Genomic DNA, 19,429 nt, shown 5'->3' on the forward strand with positions numbered 1-19,429 from the left:
ATATATCATTAAAAAAATTATCTCATGTTTAAATTCCAATTCCTAGCTATAAATTAATTTCGCAGCAGACAATAAATTAGTAAGCAATTCTCTAGTTGTGACATCATAATCTTCAGTATAAAATATTGATAACAAAGCCATTACTGGATTCAGCTTTATATCTCTATCAAAAATATCTCTTAATTCCTTAGTAATTAGTTTCCAAAAAATTTGTACCCTTTCACAGTCCCACTACAAATGAAAGTATGTACCAATTTTATTACCACATTTCCAATAAACATTTGAGCATTTAGTATTTATTTTATTCAATTTAAGTAGCATCTTAATAGTATTATTTTAAAAAAAAAATCTTTTATTTTGACTGACATACATCGTAAGATCCTCATTTTCCAAATCATTTCCCAATCTTCTTGTTTTATTTCTCTTTAAAAATCTTACTCCCATACTTGTTTCAATCCTTCACCCTCAGTCTCTTCCTCTAACTCCAAAATTATTTTACATGTTTTACTTACTACAGCTTTCACTAAATCATCCTTTTGTATATCTTCATTGATTAAAAGGAATTGTTCATATTTCATATATTCTCTACATTTATTATTATTCTTTATCCATTGTTTAGTCCATTCTCTAATTGCTCATAGTTTAACCAAGTTAAACCCTTACTTTGAAGAATTTGTTTCATTTATTTCTTCAATCTCATTTTTTCCATCCAGTCTTTTAATCTACTCACACGCTTCATCCTGAACTTTCAAGAACTTTTAGATTAGCAGGAAAAATTTCTATTTCACTTACTAACCTTAATGGTGAATTGGGGGGGCATAGACTTTTTTATATTTATACCATACAATTAACATAATCTTTAAATATGGGTTGTTAATCTTACTTAATTTGGATTTTTTAACAGTCCCAAATAAATATTTTTCAATATTGTCTTCTAACTCTGATTCCATTTCCCACCAAATTACCTTTCTGGATTATATATAATAAAGCCAATAAACCTTAATTGACTAGCCATATAATAACTTTTAACATTGGGTAACCCTATGCCTCTTTTTTTGGCTCTTGTACCAATACTTTTTATTTATTCTAGATGTTTTACCTTCATTACAATATCTATTAATCAATCCTTGCCAGAACTTAAAATCATCTTCTGATAGTTGTATCAGTAACATCATAAATAAAAAATTAATTTTGGGCAAAATTTTCATTTTGATCAAGGCAATCCTGCCAAACCAAGAAAGTTTCAAATTAAAATATTCTTGTGACTTATTTTTAATACCCTTTAAAATTTATTATAGTTATGTTATTTTATTTTCTGTATATCCTTTAAAATATCTATACACAAATATTTAATTGAATTGCATATCTTAAAATCATATTTACCGACAAACAATTCTTGTTCTAATTTATCATGATTAAAGAACACCATTTCCGATTTTTGCTAATTTATTTCTAATCCAGTTATTTCCCCAAACTTTTCTAAATGATTTTTTAATTCTATCTATACTCCCTAAGAGGTTACTAATTGTTAATAATGAATCATCTGCAAATAGATTAATCTTTATTTTATTATTCTTACCAACACCTTTAATTAAATTATCATTCCTAATTGAATTCACTAACATTTTAATAACCAAATTGAATAGAACTGGAGAAAGGGGACATCCTTGTCTTGTACCTTGACCTAAGGATATATGTTCTGTTATTCCATCATTAACTATTATTGCAGAAATATTATCCAAATATAACTTATCTATTATTTCTGTAAATTTCTTGTCAAATCCCCAACCTTTTAAAAGAGTCTTCAGCATTGGCCACTCTACACAGTCAAAGGCCTTAAATATATCCAAATATGAGATACTTGCTTTTGTTTTATTTTTTTCTATCTCATATACCTGTGATGGCAAACCTATGGCATGTGTGCCACCTATGGCACAAGGAGATGTCTCCCTTGGCACACAAGCTGAGCACTACCCCCCACTACCCACCCCCACTACCCACACCAACTCACAGTCAAACCTCAAACTGCACCATCGTCAGCCACCTCTTCCTGCTATTTTCCTCCTGCTATTTTCTTTGGTTCTGGAACTCCTTCTTTAAGAGATCAGAGATAAGCCTGCTTGATTGGTTACAGCTCCTCCCCCCCACAGTCAATCTGTGGCTTGTGAAGAAATGCTTCAAGCAGGAGGGAAAGGCTCCAGGACAGTTAAGGAGGGAAGGAACGTTTGACTTCAAATGTATGTACACAATGGAGGGAGCAAGCTGTGTGTGTATGGGAGAGAGTGGGGGGGGGGAGGAAAGCTCCAGTTGAGGGAAGGAATGCACGACTTCAAATGTATGTACACAATGGAGGGAGCAAGGTGTGTGTGTGTGTGTGTGTGTGTGTGTGTGTGTGTGTGTGTGTGTGTGTGTGTGTGTGAAGGAGAGTGTGTGTGTGTGTGTGTGGGAAAGCTCCAGTTGAGGGAAGGAACGCGCAACTTCAAATGTATGTACACAATGGAGGAAGTAAGGTGTGTGTGTGAGAGAGAGAGAGAGAGAAAGTAGGTGGGTGGGTGGGAGGGAAAGCTCCAGTTGAGGGAAAGAACACACAATTCATCAAGCTTGTTTAAATATATATACAAAATGGAGGCTGTGGAGGGGGAGCGAGAGAGAGACAGAGAGAGAGAGAGAGACTGAAAACTGTTAATCTCTACTACATTTAGCTCTGCAGTTTGCTGAGAACAGCAGAAGTCTGAAGCGTTTAGCAATTGTGTTTCTCTATTTCTCATCCCCAAAGCAGGCAAAAGTATCACAGTTTATTCCCAAAATCTGAATCCCAGTCTTTCTGCTCCTGATCCTACTTTGACTGCAACACCAAACAAAAGACTGTTGGTTTCTTTATTGTGTCAGTCCATCTTATGTGCAGTCTTCCTCTTTTCCTACTGCTTTGCACTTTTTCCTGCATTGCTGCCTTTTCCAGTGAGCTTGTCTTCTTATGAATAGTCTTCCATCTGTGATTCACCAGGCTCCCTCGCTGGGTGTTTTCAAGAACCAAATTAAGACCTGGTTCTTTAGGCAGGCCTTCCCCTTTGTCACTGCTTGAGCTTTACTCTTTTATTTTAATTTTCTGCCCAGAGTAGACCCTGTCTAGATGGGCGGAATGTAAATTCAATAAATAAATAAATAAATAAATAAATAAATAAATAAATAAATAAATAAATAAATAAATAAATAAATAAATAAATAAATAAATAAATAAATAAATAATGACACTACTGTAGTACAGTACCTTTTGTTTGGTCATTTTAGCTTGTAGTGAAAGTCCACACTTAATTTGCTTTACTTATCTTTCTGACAAGTCATGCTATCTGTAAAACTCTTTTCCAACACTGCATTTCAAATAAGTGAAATGTGTGTATACACTTTATGTAGTGTATAAAATGTAGATATACACTTTAAAAGTTTGCACTCCTGTATATAGCTGCTTTTCTGGGGGTGGCTTACTTTGGAGGAAAGAAGTCCAGGATTTCAATGTACTTAATAAGCTTTAAAAATAGGGTGCATTTAATTTAGTATAGCGTTTTGCACTTGACTTTTTTCCTAAAAGAACTGTCAGTTGGAAAAATCAATAAAGAACCAGACAGACAAAATGTTTAAATGTGACAATATTATTTTTGGTAGGGATAGATTTGTATTGGGTGCTTCATCCATCTGTTTTAAAATATAATTTTTTTTTGTAGACTCCAAATCTTGAACACGAAAGAAATGAGTACAGCAAAAAAAAAAAAAAAAAAAAAAAAACTAAAAATGGATAGTGGGAGATCATTCCAAGAGGCCTGGACAGAGTCATTTGGAATGACTCAATGCAGTCGGAAAGTGTTATGTATTCTGTGTTGTGAAAGTGTTGTGCCTTGCACATCAAGTGTCAGACCTCACTTTGAAATTAACCACAAAAGTGTTGTTGAACTTGATGAAGCTGAAATGAAAGAGTTTCTTGAAGGGAAATTGAGGAGATATCACTCACAGCATCTTAGTTTTTGTAACTATCTTTCTAAAACAAATTGTCGGCAAACACGGGTCCAAGAACACACGTGTAAGCCGGGACAGAGAGCAATCAGGAGTTTGCACATGCTAAAGTGGGCTGAATGAGTCCAAATTCAGCTAGCCTTGATACAACACTCCTTCTCGCAGATCTGCCCACATAAGAACACCCTGGTACTCTCAGATATTATTGTGAAAAGGTCAAGTGGGCTTTGTAGTCCTCAGACTTAACTTGCACCACTGACAGGACTCTAAGTAAGCTAGGCCGAGGCAGCACTCTCAGATGACCCTATGACAAGTGTACTGTTCAGAAAACCAAATGAGTTTTATAATCTTTATTTTATTAAAGAAAAAGCATGTTACTAGGTATCAAAGCCAAATTAAACCAAAACAAATAAACTAGCATTGTGCTGTTTAGTTACACAGAAGTAGTGAGGCAAAGAAAACATGAAAAATATAAAAGAGTTCAAAAACCTTACAAAAACACAAAAAGCCATTAAAAAGAATAAAAACAGTTCCTCTCCAGTAATTCATTAGTAAAAACAAAATAATCCAAATAGGTTATAAAACGGCTATAGTCCTCAGTGATCCTATAGAATAAAAACCCCTAAACAAAAGTAAAAATCCCTTATATGTCCCATAGTCCTTAGAAAAGAAAAATCCAGTAAATATACCATAGTCCTTACAAAATTACAAGAGCATAGTCCATATGGAGTATTACAAGAAAAGAAGTCCATAAAGAATATTCCATAGGTAACAGTCCATAGAAAATAGTCCATGCACAGTCCTTAGGAAAAATCCCATAAGTCCAAAAGTAATCCAGCAAAGCATAGGAACCAGTCCATGTAGGTAGGCCACCAGTCCGTCTTGAAAGACATTAGGGTGAGTCCCCATTGGCTGAAGAGTAGGTCACGAATGACTGAAAGGTCGGTCTTGGAAAGACCATGTCCATAGGCAAAAAGTTCCTTTTTCAAGAGTAACTGGCAAGGGCTCATCGCACCTTCCCACGATGTCATCCAATCAGAGTTCGTTACTAGGCAAACAGTCCTGTTGTACCACATGACTTCTTTCCCATACACACCAGATGTTATTTGGGTTACTGTAGTTTATCAAAGAGTCACAACAATTCCCATCTAATCACACCGAGTCCTTTTCTCAGGCTATCAGAATAACATTCTCTCTGCTCGCCTAGAAAACAACCTGTGAGCATAGCAAAGATACTTTATACAAAGAAACAAGATGGAACCTCTCTGGCTCATCTCTTAATTACAAAACCCATATGCCTTTAAAAGATTTAAACTCAAAAACCCATCTCATCACACAAATCATCTGACAGCTCACAGCTTTCAAATTTCACTCTGCATAGCAAAACATAGTAAGCCCCTCTCCGATGGGGATTTTATCAAAACGGCCATGTTGACTAAGAGTAATTCTCTTTTTCATGATTTCCCAAACAAGGATAAAATTAGCAGAAATACTGTTAAATATCGAGTCCTGTGTATGGCAAGTGATGTTAGTCAGCAGCTCACCACTGACTTACAACAGGCAGCCTGTTACTCCATGTGCTTGGATGAAAGCACAGATATAAATAATCATGCAAGGCTAGCAGTAATTTTGTGTTATGCTGTTGGTGACATCATGTTGTCTTTGCCTGGAAGAACACAAGGGAGAGATATCTACAATGCTGTGATGGAAGCTTTTTTGTCATAAGACATAAGAGCAGAAAAAGTAGTTTCAGTTACTACTGACGGGGCACCTTGCATGGTGGGGGTAACATCTGGTTTCATATAGTTCTTTGTTAAAGAAATAAAACATCCGGTCATTCAGTTTCATTGTATTATACATCAAGAAGCTCTTTGTGCCAGGGAAAGAAGCAAAAAATTAGACAACAAAAATGGTGAATTACATCATGACTCGTGCTCTTAATTTTCGGCAGTTTCAAGCACTTCTCGTTGAGGTTCAGGCACAGTATAATACTTTATTTATGTACATTAATGTCCAGTGGCTGAGCAGAGGATGAGTCCTGGAGAGATTTGTAGCCTGCTTGGATGAAATTAAGCTGTTTATGACTGAAAAGGAACAAGAATATCCACAGCTCACTGATATGGCCTGGTTTACCAACCTCATGTTTTTTATGGATTTTACAACACACTTCAATGTACTGTACAAAAAAACTGCAAGGTTTAGGGAAAACAGCAGAAAGGATGTCTTGTGACATCAGAAGATTTGAGAGAAAACTCCAGGTTTTTGAGAGAGACCTTGAAAGTGGGCAGCTGAAATATTTTCCAAATCTAAAAACGCATTTGGAAAATTCTACAACATTTATAGACAATCCTACAAGCCATCAGGAAATCTACAAGGAATTTTCTAGCATTGTAGCAGCTGCAAAAGAGAATTTTAGGAACAGATTTTTACAGTTCCGTAAGATGGAGACAACCCTGGATTTTCTTACTTCTCCAGATAAAGCCAAATTTGAAGAACTTGATCTTTCCTGCTTACAATGGTTACATTTTGGAAATCTGGAAATGAAGCTATTGGAATTTCAAGAAAACTCTATCTGGAAAAAGAAATTCTATGACCTGCGTGCAACACTGGAGAAAATAGAATGTGAAGGAATGACAGAGGACAGCAGAGTTGGTAGTTCTGAAAATGAAATCCTTAAAGTGTGGAATTCTCTGCCAACTAATTTTAAGTCTATGAAAGCACTTGGGATTGCTCTTCTTACTTTGTTTGGGTCATCTTATGCTTCTGAGCAGCTGTTTTCAGCTTTGAATTATATCAAATCTGATGCCAGAAACAGACTGACAGATGACATGAGTGCTCCATGTGTTGCTCTCAAACTAACTGCGTATGAGCCAAGGTTTGACAAATTATCAGCATGCATACAACATCAAAAATCACATTAATTGTGCAAAAGCATGCCAAGTTGAGTATCCCCTATCAAAAAATACATGCATATAATTATTTTAAAAGTTTGTATAAATTACCTGACTTCAGACTATGTGTACAATGTATTACTTTAATATTTTTCCATTTACTAGAGTTAATGGTTATTTTTCAATAAAAAAGTGTATCATTGCAAGTTCTGTTATTGCGTTTTTCTTTTAAGACAAAAGGTGTTGATTAGTTCAGACAACTGTATGAGTTGTTTTTTCTAAACTAAAACGTCAGTATTCAGGTTTAATTGCAGTGTTGGCACTTTGAAAGAAATAATTTGGTTTTGTGTGTCACTGTTTGGCCACTCAGACTCAAAAAGGTTCACCATCACAGTCATATACAATATTTAAAACTCGCCCAGTTAGATTAGCCATTTGTCTTCCCTTTAAAAGGCCATTTTGATCTTCTTTAATATATTTGGTAATAAATTTATTCATTCTGTTTGCTAATATTGCTGTGAAAATCTTTGCATCCTGATTTATTAACAAAATAGGCCTATAGGAATTTGGATCTGTTAAATCTTTGTTTGGTTTAGGTATAAGAATTGTTAATGAGTGCTTCCATGATGGTATTTTTTCTCCTTCCAATATACAATTATACAATATTTTCCTCTTAGGAATTAAAATTCCTTTAAAACATTTATAATATTCTGGGCCCAATCCATCAAAGCCTGGAGTTTTGCCAGTTTTTATTTTATTGATTACCTCAGCAGTCTCTTCCTCATTTATATCTTTTCCTAGTTCTGTTTTGTCACTCTCTATTAAATTACTTTTCACATTTGCCTTAATATAATTTTCTATATAATCTTTTGATATATTACTACCTTTATATATATTTTGAAATTTTTTGAAATATCTTTGATTTTTCTTTCATCAAACTGCATTTTTTCGTGTTTCATCTTTAATTAGTCCAATTGTATTTTTTATCTTTTAGTTTGAGCTAACCTTGCCAAAAACTTTTGAGTTTTTATTACTATATTCAAAAAAATTCTCTTTCAGTACATCAAATCTCTCTGAATGTTGTCTAATTCAACACTTTCTCTCTTCTTTTAGCTTGAATTTCTAGTAATTTCTTATTATCTCTATAAAATAATTATTTTCTAAATCTTTTATTAAAAGATGTTTTTATATTTTCTTCTCTTAATTTTTTTGTTCAAGCACGACTTTTGCTTGAGCAAAAATGACTTAAGTGATCCTATTCTACAACATATAATGGAAATACGGACATGACCAGAATAAACTATGTTGCTGTGAAAAGTGGGATGGAGCAGTAGGAAAGGAGGAAGATCTAACATGAGATGGGTTGACTCAGTAAAGGAACTACAGCTGTTAGTTTGCAAGATCTGAGCAGAAGAACTTCATGGAAAAGACAATATTGCTAGGAAGCGGGGGAAGTAAGAAGAGAGAGCAATGTAACATGAGATATTGGTTTGCAAAATCTGAGCAGACCTGTTAATGACAGGATATTTTGGAAGTCAGTAACTCATATAGTCACCATATAGCAGAAGTGACTTGATAGCACATAGCATCTTTGGAGCTTTTTTCTTAATTACCAAAAAATGGTATACTGACAAGATGGGTGGAATAGGCACCCAAGTTCTGTGAACATCAAGGCAGACCATCCTCAACCACAAAGCAAAAAACAGTAATTCCATAGCTTAAATGAGTAGGCTTCTGAATATTTATTATCTGTTTATAAATTTTTTAAAATATTTTATACCAGAAATAGAAACTCTTTTTAATGTTTGTTTGACTAAGGAGGAGTTTAAAAGTTTCCTTCTGATAGTTATTTAATTTGATCCTGACTGGTTGAATCAAAAGTTCAGACCTCAAGTCCTTGGCTCTCAAACTGGAACAATGTTTATGTGTCCGTTTAGAATGTTGGCATTTCTAAGTGCCAGAAACTTTGATCCCACATCAGTAGGATTAGAGCAATGGGTGCCTGGATTCCTTCCAAATTAAAAAGGCAGGTACTTGCCATCCTCTCTCCACATAAGCTGGTTTGGTCTTTTCAGTGTAATTGATCTATTTTAAATCTGTAGATGCAGAAGGATGTTGGCATCTGCATGGAGGGTAAAACAGTTACACTTTTTTTTTAAAAAGCGTAATTCAAAAACTGTGTGCCCAAATATGCCCAAATCTGGCGCAGAGCAAGAGCAAACTGACGTCTATATCTGTGCCAGCTTTATGCAGACCACAGGTCCAATTTCAAAGTTACAATTTTTGTTTGTTTTTGAGTTGGCTTATGGAATGCTAAATTCTGCTGTCACATGATTGTGCAGCAATAATTTAAGAAGCAGTTTTACCATTTCCACTTCCATTCTAGTGGTTTTAGTGGCCAAGTTAAGAATGAAACTCAGATCTCCTGACTCCTGTAACTCTATCCACTGCATCACATTGGGTATTACAGAATTTACATGTGTTTGTTCTGTGCATTCAAGTTGGATCCAACTTATAGTGGCCCTAATAAGGCTTTCAAGGTAAGTGAGATATTTAAATAGTGGTTTCACCAGTTCCACTCCCCCAGTGAATTTCCATGGCCAAGTGAGTATTTGAACCCTGTTCTCTAGAGTCCTTGTCTATCACTCTATTCACTACACCACACTGGGGCATCCCATAACACTGCAGCAGCTTGTTCAAGGAGTGACATGGACTTCACTCACTGGCACAGTGAACAGACACAGTGTAAGATTTAGATATTGCAGTCATTTTTCCACCTAGTGTGAACTCAAGTCCTCTAGCAACATGACGCTGGCATTCAGAGAAATCTGTTTTGAGCTGTTATATTGCATTGTTTAAAGTTGTTCTCTTATGATAATAGAGTGAAAAGACAAAGGAGTAGAAGTAGATGAAAAACCTAAGGAACTTGACAAAAATATGACTGTGAAGCTGCCCACAGCCAGTGACTACTTTATTGTTTATCCATGTCAAAAAGGTAAGAGCAGGTGCAGGTATTACTGAAAGTGAGCATATAAAGTTGTCTGGACTCCGGTGACATTAATAGAAAAATACAATGGCTTTCGTCGTCGTTTAGTCATTTAGTCATGTCCGACTCTTCATGACCCCATGGACCAGAGCACGCCAGGCCCTCCTATCTTCCACTGCCTCCCGGAGTTGTGTCAAATTCATGTTGGTTGCTTCGATGACACTGTCCAACCATCTCATCCACTGTCATCCCCTTCTCCTCTTGCCGTCACACTTTCCCAACATCAAGGTCTTTTCCAAGGAGTCTTCTCTTCTCATGAGATGGCCAAAGTCTTGGAGCCTCCGCTTCTTGGAGCTTTTTAAGATGCTGTCAAGGTTTGTCATCGCTTTCCTCCCAAGAAGCAGGGGTCTTTTAATTTCGTGGCTGCTGTCTCCATCTGCAGTGATCATGGATCCCAAGAAAGTAAAATCAGTCACTGCCTCCATATCTTCCCCTTCTATTTCCCAGGAGGTGATGGGACCAGCGGCCATGATCTTAGTTTTTTTGATGTTGAGTTTCAGACCGTTTTTTGCACTCTTATTTTTCACCCTCATTACAAGGTTCTTTAATTCCTCCTCACTTTCTGCCATCAGAGTGGTATCATCTGCATTTCGGAGGTTGTTGATATTTCTTCCAGCAATCTTAATTCCGACTTGGGATTCCTCCAGTCCAGCCTTCCGAATGATGTATTCTGCATATAAATAAGCCGGGGACAATATACAGCCTTGTCGTACTCCTTCCCCAATTTTGAACCTATCAGTTATTCCATATCCAGTTCTAACTGTTGCTTCCTGTCCCACATATAGGTTTCTCAATAGATAGATAAGGTGGTCAGGCACTCCCATTTCTTTAAGGACTTGCCATAGTTTGCTGTGGTCCACACAGTCAAAGGTTCTTGCATAGTCAATGAAGTAGAAGTAGATATTTTTCTGGAACTCTCTGGCTTTCTCCATAATCCAGTGCATGTTAGCAATTTGGTCTCTAGTTCCTCTGCCCCTTCAGAATCCAGCTTGTACTTCTGGGAGTTCTCAGTCCACATATTGCTGAAGCCTACCTTGAAGGATTGTGAGCATAACCTTGCTAGCATGTGAAGTGAGTGCAATGCATAATTACTGTATTTGGAAAGTAATTGGGACTGGGATGTAAACCAAGTTTAATGCGTTCTTATGGGTTTTTCAATCCGTTTAGCGATGTTTCCTCATAGCGACGATTAATCCAGAATGGATTAACGTCGCTACATAGGGCACCACTGTGTATTTAATATATAGAGTTGAGTAAGACCTCTCCCTGATACCCTGGGTGGCATCTATTAGAGTAGAGGAAGCTGTTGTAGACTGTTCAGTGGTTTAACCTGATAGGAAAAAACTATGCACCCTACTCAGATTCCACTGAAATGAATGGGAGAGGTTAAGAAATACCTTTTGCACACCTCCCCCTCATTTCCATGGACATCACTCTGCTCAGTTAGGCTCTAGGAATTTACGTACATTGGGGTCTCAACCTAAGGAATTAATCCGTATTGGAACGGGGTCCATAGGTCGAAAAGTCCTTAAGTTGAAAATGCATTCCCCATAGGAATGCATTGAAAACCCATTAATCCGTAACCCACCCAAGAAACACCGCCCCCAAACACAATTAATTTTTTTAAAAAAAAATTAACCTTACCTTTTCGAAGTCTTCAAGGGGTCCGCTGCCATCGCCGCTGCCGGAGGCCTCTTAGAGCTCAGCCGCCGCCATTGCCACTGCCGGAGGACTCTGAGGGCTTCGGCAGCACTGCTGGAGGTCTCTCGGACCGCCATTGCCGCTGCCGGAGGACTCCAAGGGCTTTGGCACTGCTGCCAGAGGCCTCTTGGAGCTCCCCCGCCCCCGCTGACGCAGGCTTTCCCAGGGTGGACTGGGCCTACCAGGGGAGGGCTTCACCTGGTAGGCCGGGTCTAGTGCCCGGGAAAGCCTGGTAGACCAGGCCTACCAGGGGAGGACTTCCCCTGGTAGGCCCGGTCTACTCCTCAGGCTTTCCCAGGGGGAACAAAGAGTCAGACATGACATAGCGACTAAACAACAACAACAACACTCACCCCTCCCTAAAGAAAGTATGATGTTTGGGTAGGGAGTCACTATGGGTGCAAAAGTACCACCTTTATCTCTGAGGTTGCTCCTCTCGGTCTCAGAAGTGCATAGCACAAGTCCCATGGACAAGCCTGACCTTAAAAGAAAATCTTTGCTTACTTTCCAAATACAGTAATTAAGCATTGACTTTGTGCTTCCTTAGACAGCACAACAGGACCTGTTATCAAATCACCACTGGATTTAGATGTGAGCCCTGCTGTATTAAATACAAGTCTTCTCTTAAGAAGTATTTGTTTTTATTAAGAAAATAAAGTAATTTCATTAGTATACAGTTGTGAGCAAAGCCAAGTTTTCTGAGAAACTGCTCAGCCACGGGACAGAGAGGATTCAGAATGATTAGCTCCTTTACCAGGCAAAACTGGGTCCACTAATTTTACCTTAGGGCAGCTGAATCACTCTTGCACCAAGTCTGACCCGATTTAATTAAGAACCAAGGCACACACATGAGTTCTAGGGAATCTAATCTTCCTAGCACTCTGGAATATGTAGGACCCAAATGGTAGCGTTAAGTAAACGTGGCCTTATTAAGTATATCAATTTAGACAAGCCAATTAGTTATTGTAGCGTGTGTTCTATCCAAGAAGCCAACTTCCAGACATTAAGCATATTTTGTTTTATTAGAAAAATAAAGTTCTGAAAGGAATAAGTTTAAGCAAAGCAAGGTAAAGGTAAAGGTTCCCCTTGACAATTTTTGTCCAGTCGTGTCCGACTCTAGGGGGCGGCGCTCATCCCGCTCTTCAAGCCATAGAGCCAGCGTTTTGCCCGAAGACAATCTTTCCGTGGTCACATGGCCAGTGTGACTTACACACGGAACGCTGTTTACCTTCCCACCGAGGTGGTACCTAATTATCTACTTGCATTTGCATGCTTTCGAACCGCTAGGTTGGCGGGAGCTGGGACAAGCGACGGGTGCTCACTCCGTTGCGTGGATTCGATCTTACGACTGCTTGGTCTTCTGACCCTGCAGCACAGGCTTCTGCGGTTTAGCCCACAGCGCCACCACGTCCCTAAGCAAAGCAAAGCAAGGCATATTTACATATTTCCAACCCCATCCAATCAACAAAAGACAGGATTCCTCTACAAGAAACGAAAATAACAAACATCCAACTAATATAATCAGAGAAAAGACAGACCTTCTCTCCAACTTCAGCAAAACTACATCTTCAAACAAAACTGTAAATTTCATTAGGAAAAGTTCAGTCTTACTGTCCATTCAAAAACAAAGTCCATTCTGTGTCTTTCTCCTGACGTCCATCTTCTCTCTCTCCTCGTGCTGGAATTCTCCTCCTTTCGTCTTCCCATGAGTCTTAAGGAAAATGTTGTGTCTTTACTCCCTCTGTACTAGGATAATTGCTAAGTTACGAGATAAGGGTCACACTGAACTGCACAGAGGTGCAAAACTGCAAAAAGAAACTGTCCTCGGAATTTTCCACTCTCCAACTCACACACAGAAACCAAATGGATTCTTCCAGGCTAACTTTGTAACTATAAAGTTCCATCAGTAAATCACTTTTAGCTTTCATAACCAAGTTCATCACAACAGTTGTTGTGCAAAAGCATTTAGCAATACAGTACATATCCATCCATTTCAGTGGTTAAATAAAGCTGTGATTTCTAGATAAAATAATAACCTCTAAAATCTCTAGGCTATTCCCCCTCCTCCTTCTGGTTTCAAAAAGACAAACCATTTTTCTTTACTACATCCTGCAAGCATTCTTCGACATACACCAAACAACAACAAAAATAGCTTTTTCCATATGCAAAACAATCATTTTTCTACATATTTTGGCCCTCCTTCTCCCTGACACTTCTTAGCTGCTAACCAATTAATTACAAGAAAGCTTAATTCAGGTCTCCACCCATAATTCAGACAGATTCACAGGTAGCTTATCTCGCCTGCAGTTAAGAGGTACAGTGGTGCCTCGCTTAACGAGCGCACCGCATAACAATGAAATCGCATAGCGATCCGTTTTTTCGGATCGCTAATGCGATCGCTTAACGTTTTTCTAATAGGGCTAAATTCGATTTGCGAAGACCGGTAAGCGTTTCGCTTACCGATCTTCGCAAAACGAAGCCTGACGATCAGCTGTTCGGCGGCCAAAATGGCCGCCGGAAGCCCAGAAATGGCCCAAAATGGCCGCGCACAGCGTTTTCGTGCCCTTGTTAAGGGAGGCGAGGGCGCGAAAATGGCTGCTGGCCATTAAGAAGCTTTGCTGAACGGTGAGTATTTGGCCCATTTGGAACGCATTAAACCATGTTTAATGCGTTCCAATGGAAATCCCTGCCCCGTTCAACGATGCTTCAGCATAGCGAAGGCACCACTGTATACATGTTTGGTCTTCTTTGAAGCTCTCTTGGCCTTGCCTTCTCATCTTCTGTAACAAGCTTCTTCGTACCAGGCAGCTCTGCAAAAACAGTCTCACACATTCCATTGATTTTAACATCATCTCATACAGAACTTAACAGACTCCATCTTCTTTATGTGACTATAGGTTCCAGCATTTCTCAATAACATTACATGCCTTCCCTTGGAATTCAAAAATCCTGGTTTTTATACAATCCTGCTTTTTGACTAAACAAAAGCTAGGTTACATAGTTTGGTCTAGTATTCTAACTGAACACTGTGTTAAAGTTATATAATGTTATAATAAAATATCAATTTTACTTATGCAATTTATCTAGCAAAGAATGAGGTAGACAAAGTTCTAACAGCAGCAATTTGAATATAGAACTCTGGTGTTAAAGCTGTCAGCTCCTTCTCTCTCCGAGGAGATCAGAACAAGCCGGGAATAGAGAGATTCCGGATCTCAGTCAGTTCCTATGCAGCTAAGATGAGCCCAAACTTAGCCAGGCAACTGCACTGATACCCTTCCTCAAGTCTACCCCCTTTGTTAGAAACAGAAAGAAACACAACATAAACCATGAGCTAGAACTCAAGTAAATTATGGGCTCTATGGTAGCAAACACATGGCCAATCATTAGGTAGCAAAATAATTATTCAGGCTATTCTGTTCAAGAGACCAAAACATGAGATCTTAAACATTACTGTTTTATTAAGAAATTATAGTTCTAGATAGAATTCAGTTTATTGCAAAATAAGGCATTTAGTAACATTTCCAATCAAGACATTAGAATACTCCACAGACTCCAGCTAAAAAATTAAAATAAAACAAAGAAATGAATATTAATCTATAGTTAAGGATGGCATAGCCTTCCTTCTCTTAAAGAAAACTACATTCTTACGTATCCAGGAATTCCATAGTCCATCAGGAACGGTATAGTCCATTATGGTCCATCAGGTCCATGTTAGGAAAAAGGCTCCATTTCAGGAAAAAGAATCCATTTTAGAAAAAAGGCCTTCTTCTCTCTGCAACACTCCATTTTACAACCTAAGACTCCATTACCCCCCTTCTCCTTCTTCTTCAGGATAATCAATCAGGAACAAGCAAAGAATGTCTTGTCCCGCCCTAGATTCACATGAGACTTTGCAGGTGTTATTATGTTAGTGGTAGAAATGTTATGACTACCAGAATTTCTGCTCTTCGGCCGTCCTAGCAACCAGATAAGGACTGAGAGCTAGGGAGTCGAAAACAGCTTCTTGAAATTTCTTTCACAGACACGGACTTTGATTCAAAATGGATGCCATTAAGACAATTACATGACTACATAACCCATTCTAATAAACACACTATAGCTTCAAAAACACATATCATTACAAAAGCAATTCTAGGAGTGTGATTGGGTTCATTAAACAGTTGAAGCAGTTCCTGTCCTTTGGCAGGAAACAACTATGGAGTTTTTTGTTGAACATTTAACTTTTTATAAGAATCAGCAATAGGAGATTTAACAATAACTTCTGTAGGTTCAAGCAGATCAACATTTGAAAAAGGTTCAGATTTAGATAGAGTTAACTTTTAAAGAAGTCTGTCTTCGGTTACTGCGGGGCTGGCCCAAAGTGCTCCCAGTCATTGGGTTTCCTCGAAGGAACACTCTTGACTGCACATATAGTCCCACAACAAGGGTGGCGGACACGGACTGGTATGGATAGAGTCCGGTCTGATCACCTTCATCGTGGGACTTTGCGCTCGAGGGAAGACCACTGTCATAGTTGAGAATATGTGGATTAAATCATGTACTGAAGATGGGATATGTAGTCGTGAACAATGTAAAATGGATTCCATATTGGTTCTATGTATGAATGATTTTGTATGATGGGAATGTATTTCCAGAGGGCTGTGGGAACGTTTTTCCTTTAGGCCAGTGCAAGCCAATACAAGAGAAGAAGACCAGACATTTATTATGGCGGAGAAGACAATAGACTGAGAAAAACAACACCTGGACTTCTCATGGGAAAAGGAGGCATGATGTGAATGGACTGACCTTTACGCCATGATTGGATAATAGCATGGGAGACCAAGAAGACAGGAGGACACATAGAAAAAGGAACTTTTGTCATGTACAGTGTTCCGTCTTGTTCCTATTTTTCCTTTTGGATGGAACCATAGATTTTTCTAGGTCTTTTTGCCTGTTGCCCTATGCAGGGAAAGGACTGGGAAAGATGTAGGGAGTTAAGGAAGAGTAGAAGGGGGGATTTAAGCCTTTTGCCTACCCTAAAGAAGCTTTTAGAGATTTTTAGAGCTTTTGTAACAAAAAGGGAATTAGTTGTCTTAATTGTAATTTGTAGCAAGCCTTGAAGCTGTCTTAACTATACCCTGATGGAGAAGCAAGGCCACATTAAGCTACTGAGTTCTACCTAATTGAGTCAGGTAGATCTTAGGACTACAAAGCTCATGTGTAACTTCGTGCTGAATTTTCCTAAGAGTGAGCAAGTATCTTTTTATGCAGACTAGTAAGAAGGAGTTTGTTGTACGCCCTGGCTGAGGTCACCAGGACTTGCCCAGCTGCATAGGGGTACAGTGGTGCCTTGCTGTACGATTGCCCCACATTACGACAATCTTTTTGCGATCGCAAAACGATGGTCTGAATGGGTTTTTTTTCGCTTTGTGATGATCGGTTCCCTGCTTCGGGAACCAATTCTTTGCAAAATGATGATTTTCCTCCAGCTGATCGGCGGTTTCAAAATGGCCACCGGGTAGATAAAATGGCTCCCCGCTGTTTTCTGCTATGGATTCTTCACTGCACAGGCACCGAAAATGGCCGCCCTATGGAGGATCTTCGCTGCACTGCGAGTTTCCAGCCCATTGAAGGGGTTTCAATGCATTTCAATGGGCTTTTTATTTTTGCATTACAACGTTTTCATTCTACAGCAATTTTGCTGGAACGAATTAACGTCGTAATGCGAGGCGCCACTGTACTCAGACTTCCAATTACTCTCTGTCCGACCAACCAAGTTCTCCCTCACAGGAAGCTGGGTCGTGACAACCACCACCGTTCATTCTAGGTGGTCTGGTCTCGCGTCGCTCACCTCCCTTCTTTTTGGATCTGGCAAGAGTTCTCCCCCTTTTAAATTCGGAAAGTCCTCCAGCAACTCCTGTGTTTTATAGTTCACACCTTTATTCCTCTGTCTCTCTCATTTTTCCCCATCCTTATTTCATCCTGACTTTGTTGTTGTTTAGTCGTTAAGTTGTGTCCGACTCTTCATGACCCCATAGACCAGAGCATGCCAGGCCCTCCTGTCTTCCACTGCCTCCCGGAGTTGGGTCAAATTCATATTGATAGCTTCGATGACACTGTCCAACCATCTCATCCTCTGTCGTCCCCTTCTCCTCTTGCCGTCACACTTTCCCTACATCAGCATCTTTTCCAGGGAGTCCTCTCTTCTCATGAGATGGCCAAAGTATTGGAGCCTCAGCTTCAGGAGCTGTCCTTCCAGTGAGCACTCAGGGTTGATTTCTTTCAAAATGGATAGGTTTGTTCTCTTTGCAGTCCAGGGGACTCTCAAAGAGTCTCCTCCAGCACCACAATTTAAAAGCATCAATTCTTCTGTGGCCTGCTTTCTTTATGGTCCAGCTCTCACTCCCATACATCGTTGATGGAAAAACCATAGCTTTGACTATGTGGATCTTTCTTGGCAAGGTGATGTGTCTGCTTTTTAAGATATTGTCGAGGTTTGTCATCACTTTCCTCCCCAGAAGCAGGGATCTTTTAATTTTTTGGCTGCTGTCACCATCTGCAGTGATCATGGAGCCCACAAAAGTAAAATCTCTCACTACATATCTTCCCCTTCTAGTTGCCAGGAGGTGATGGGACCACCAGTGGCCATGATCTTAGTTTTTTGGTGTTGAGCTTCAGACCATTTTTTGCGCTTGCCTCTTTCACCCTCATTACAAGGTTCTTTAATTCCTCCTCACTTTCTGCCAACAAAGTGGTATCATCTGCATATCTGAATTTGTTGATATTTCTTCCAACAATCTTAATTCCAGTTTGGGATTCATTCAGTTCAGCCTTTTGCATGATGTATTCTGCATATAAGTTAAATAAGCACTTTTTGGAGTGCTTATATACCGGGACCCTAAACTCTCCCGCTTCCACTCTCTTCACCTTCCTCCTCCCAGACTGACATTAACTACTACTCCCTTTGCTCCCTCAACCAAACAGATCTCAATCTCCCTTTTTTCACAATTGGTTCCTCCTCCTTCTCCCCTTTAGCACTTAACTTTTCTCTCTGTCCTGTTACACCTTGGTCTACATTCTTTTCTGTTCCATCTTCATATTTTGAGGGGACAGCTCACTCCTTTCTATTTCCTCTACATCACTTACTCCTTCAGAAGGAGTCTGAAAAATAGAAAATAACAAGTTAGTAGAAAATCAGTAACAATGCACTCTGGTTGTGCTCAGTAACAATTAAATCAGATACAATTTCTTCAACCATCTGCCACTCCATGATACATTCTGGATAGGCTGTCAGCCACGATGTTCATCCATCCAGGAATGTGCTGAACCTCAAAGTCAAAATCCAAAGCACGATGGTCAGTCTGCAAAATGAATCTCCGGCCCCTCAGACGGCTCAATGCCCTGACCATCAATAATGCTCCTTTCTCAGGTACCCAATAAGCCCGTTCACAAGCTAGAAGCTTCTTGCTGTAATAAGAAATGGAATATAATTAATTTTCCATCAGAACCTGCTTGCAACAAAACAAAACCTAGGCCCCCATCTGTGTCTCTCTGCAACACAAAAAAGCTTAGAAAAATCAGGTGATATCAGAATAGGAGCAGTTACCATCTTAGCTTTCAAGCATCAAAGGCCCTCTGACACTCTTGGGTCCAAATCACCTTAATAGGCATGCACTTTTTCATTAGTTCCGTAAGAGGCACAGCCAGGTCACTAAAATTAGGAATGAAACGTCTGTTGTATCCAACCAGGCCTAAAAAGGACTGGACCTGTTTCTTGTTAATGGGTATAGGCCACTGTTGGATACTG

The 19,429-nt window shown here is 39.0% G+C and overlaps 1 protein-coding gene across 2 annotated transcripts in view; it reads right to left on the reverse strand.

The window, feature by feature from the left end:
• The window catches only part of SLC25A38 (solute carrier family 25 member 38), a 213,851-nt gene extending 198,171 nt beyond the window's left edge, over positions 1 to 15,680 (reverse strand). The window contains exon 1 of one of the 2 annotated variants that reach the window (XM_073003551.2): positions 15,292 to 15,680. In XM_073003551.2, the coding sequence (XP_072859652.2) occupies positions 15,292 to 15,315 (24 nt within the window). In that variant the 5' untranslated portion in view covers positions 15,316 to 15,680. The remainder of the gene's footprint in view (positions 1 to 15,291) is intronic. The other variant, XM_078377400.1, reaches the window with a different exon arrangement.
• Between the last annotated feature and the right edge of the window lie 3,749 nt (positions 15,681 to 19,429).

The sequence above is a fragment of the Pogona vitticeps genome, chromosome 6 (assembly GCF_051106095.1).
Source record: "Pogona vitticeps strain Pit_001003342236 chromosome 6, PviZW2.1, whole genome shotgun sequence".
Lineage (NCBI taxonomy): Eukaryota > Metazoa > Chordata > Lepidosauria > Squamata > Agamidae > Pogona > Pogona vitticeps.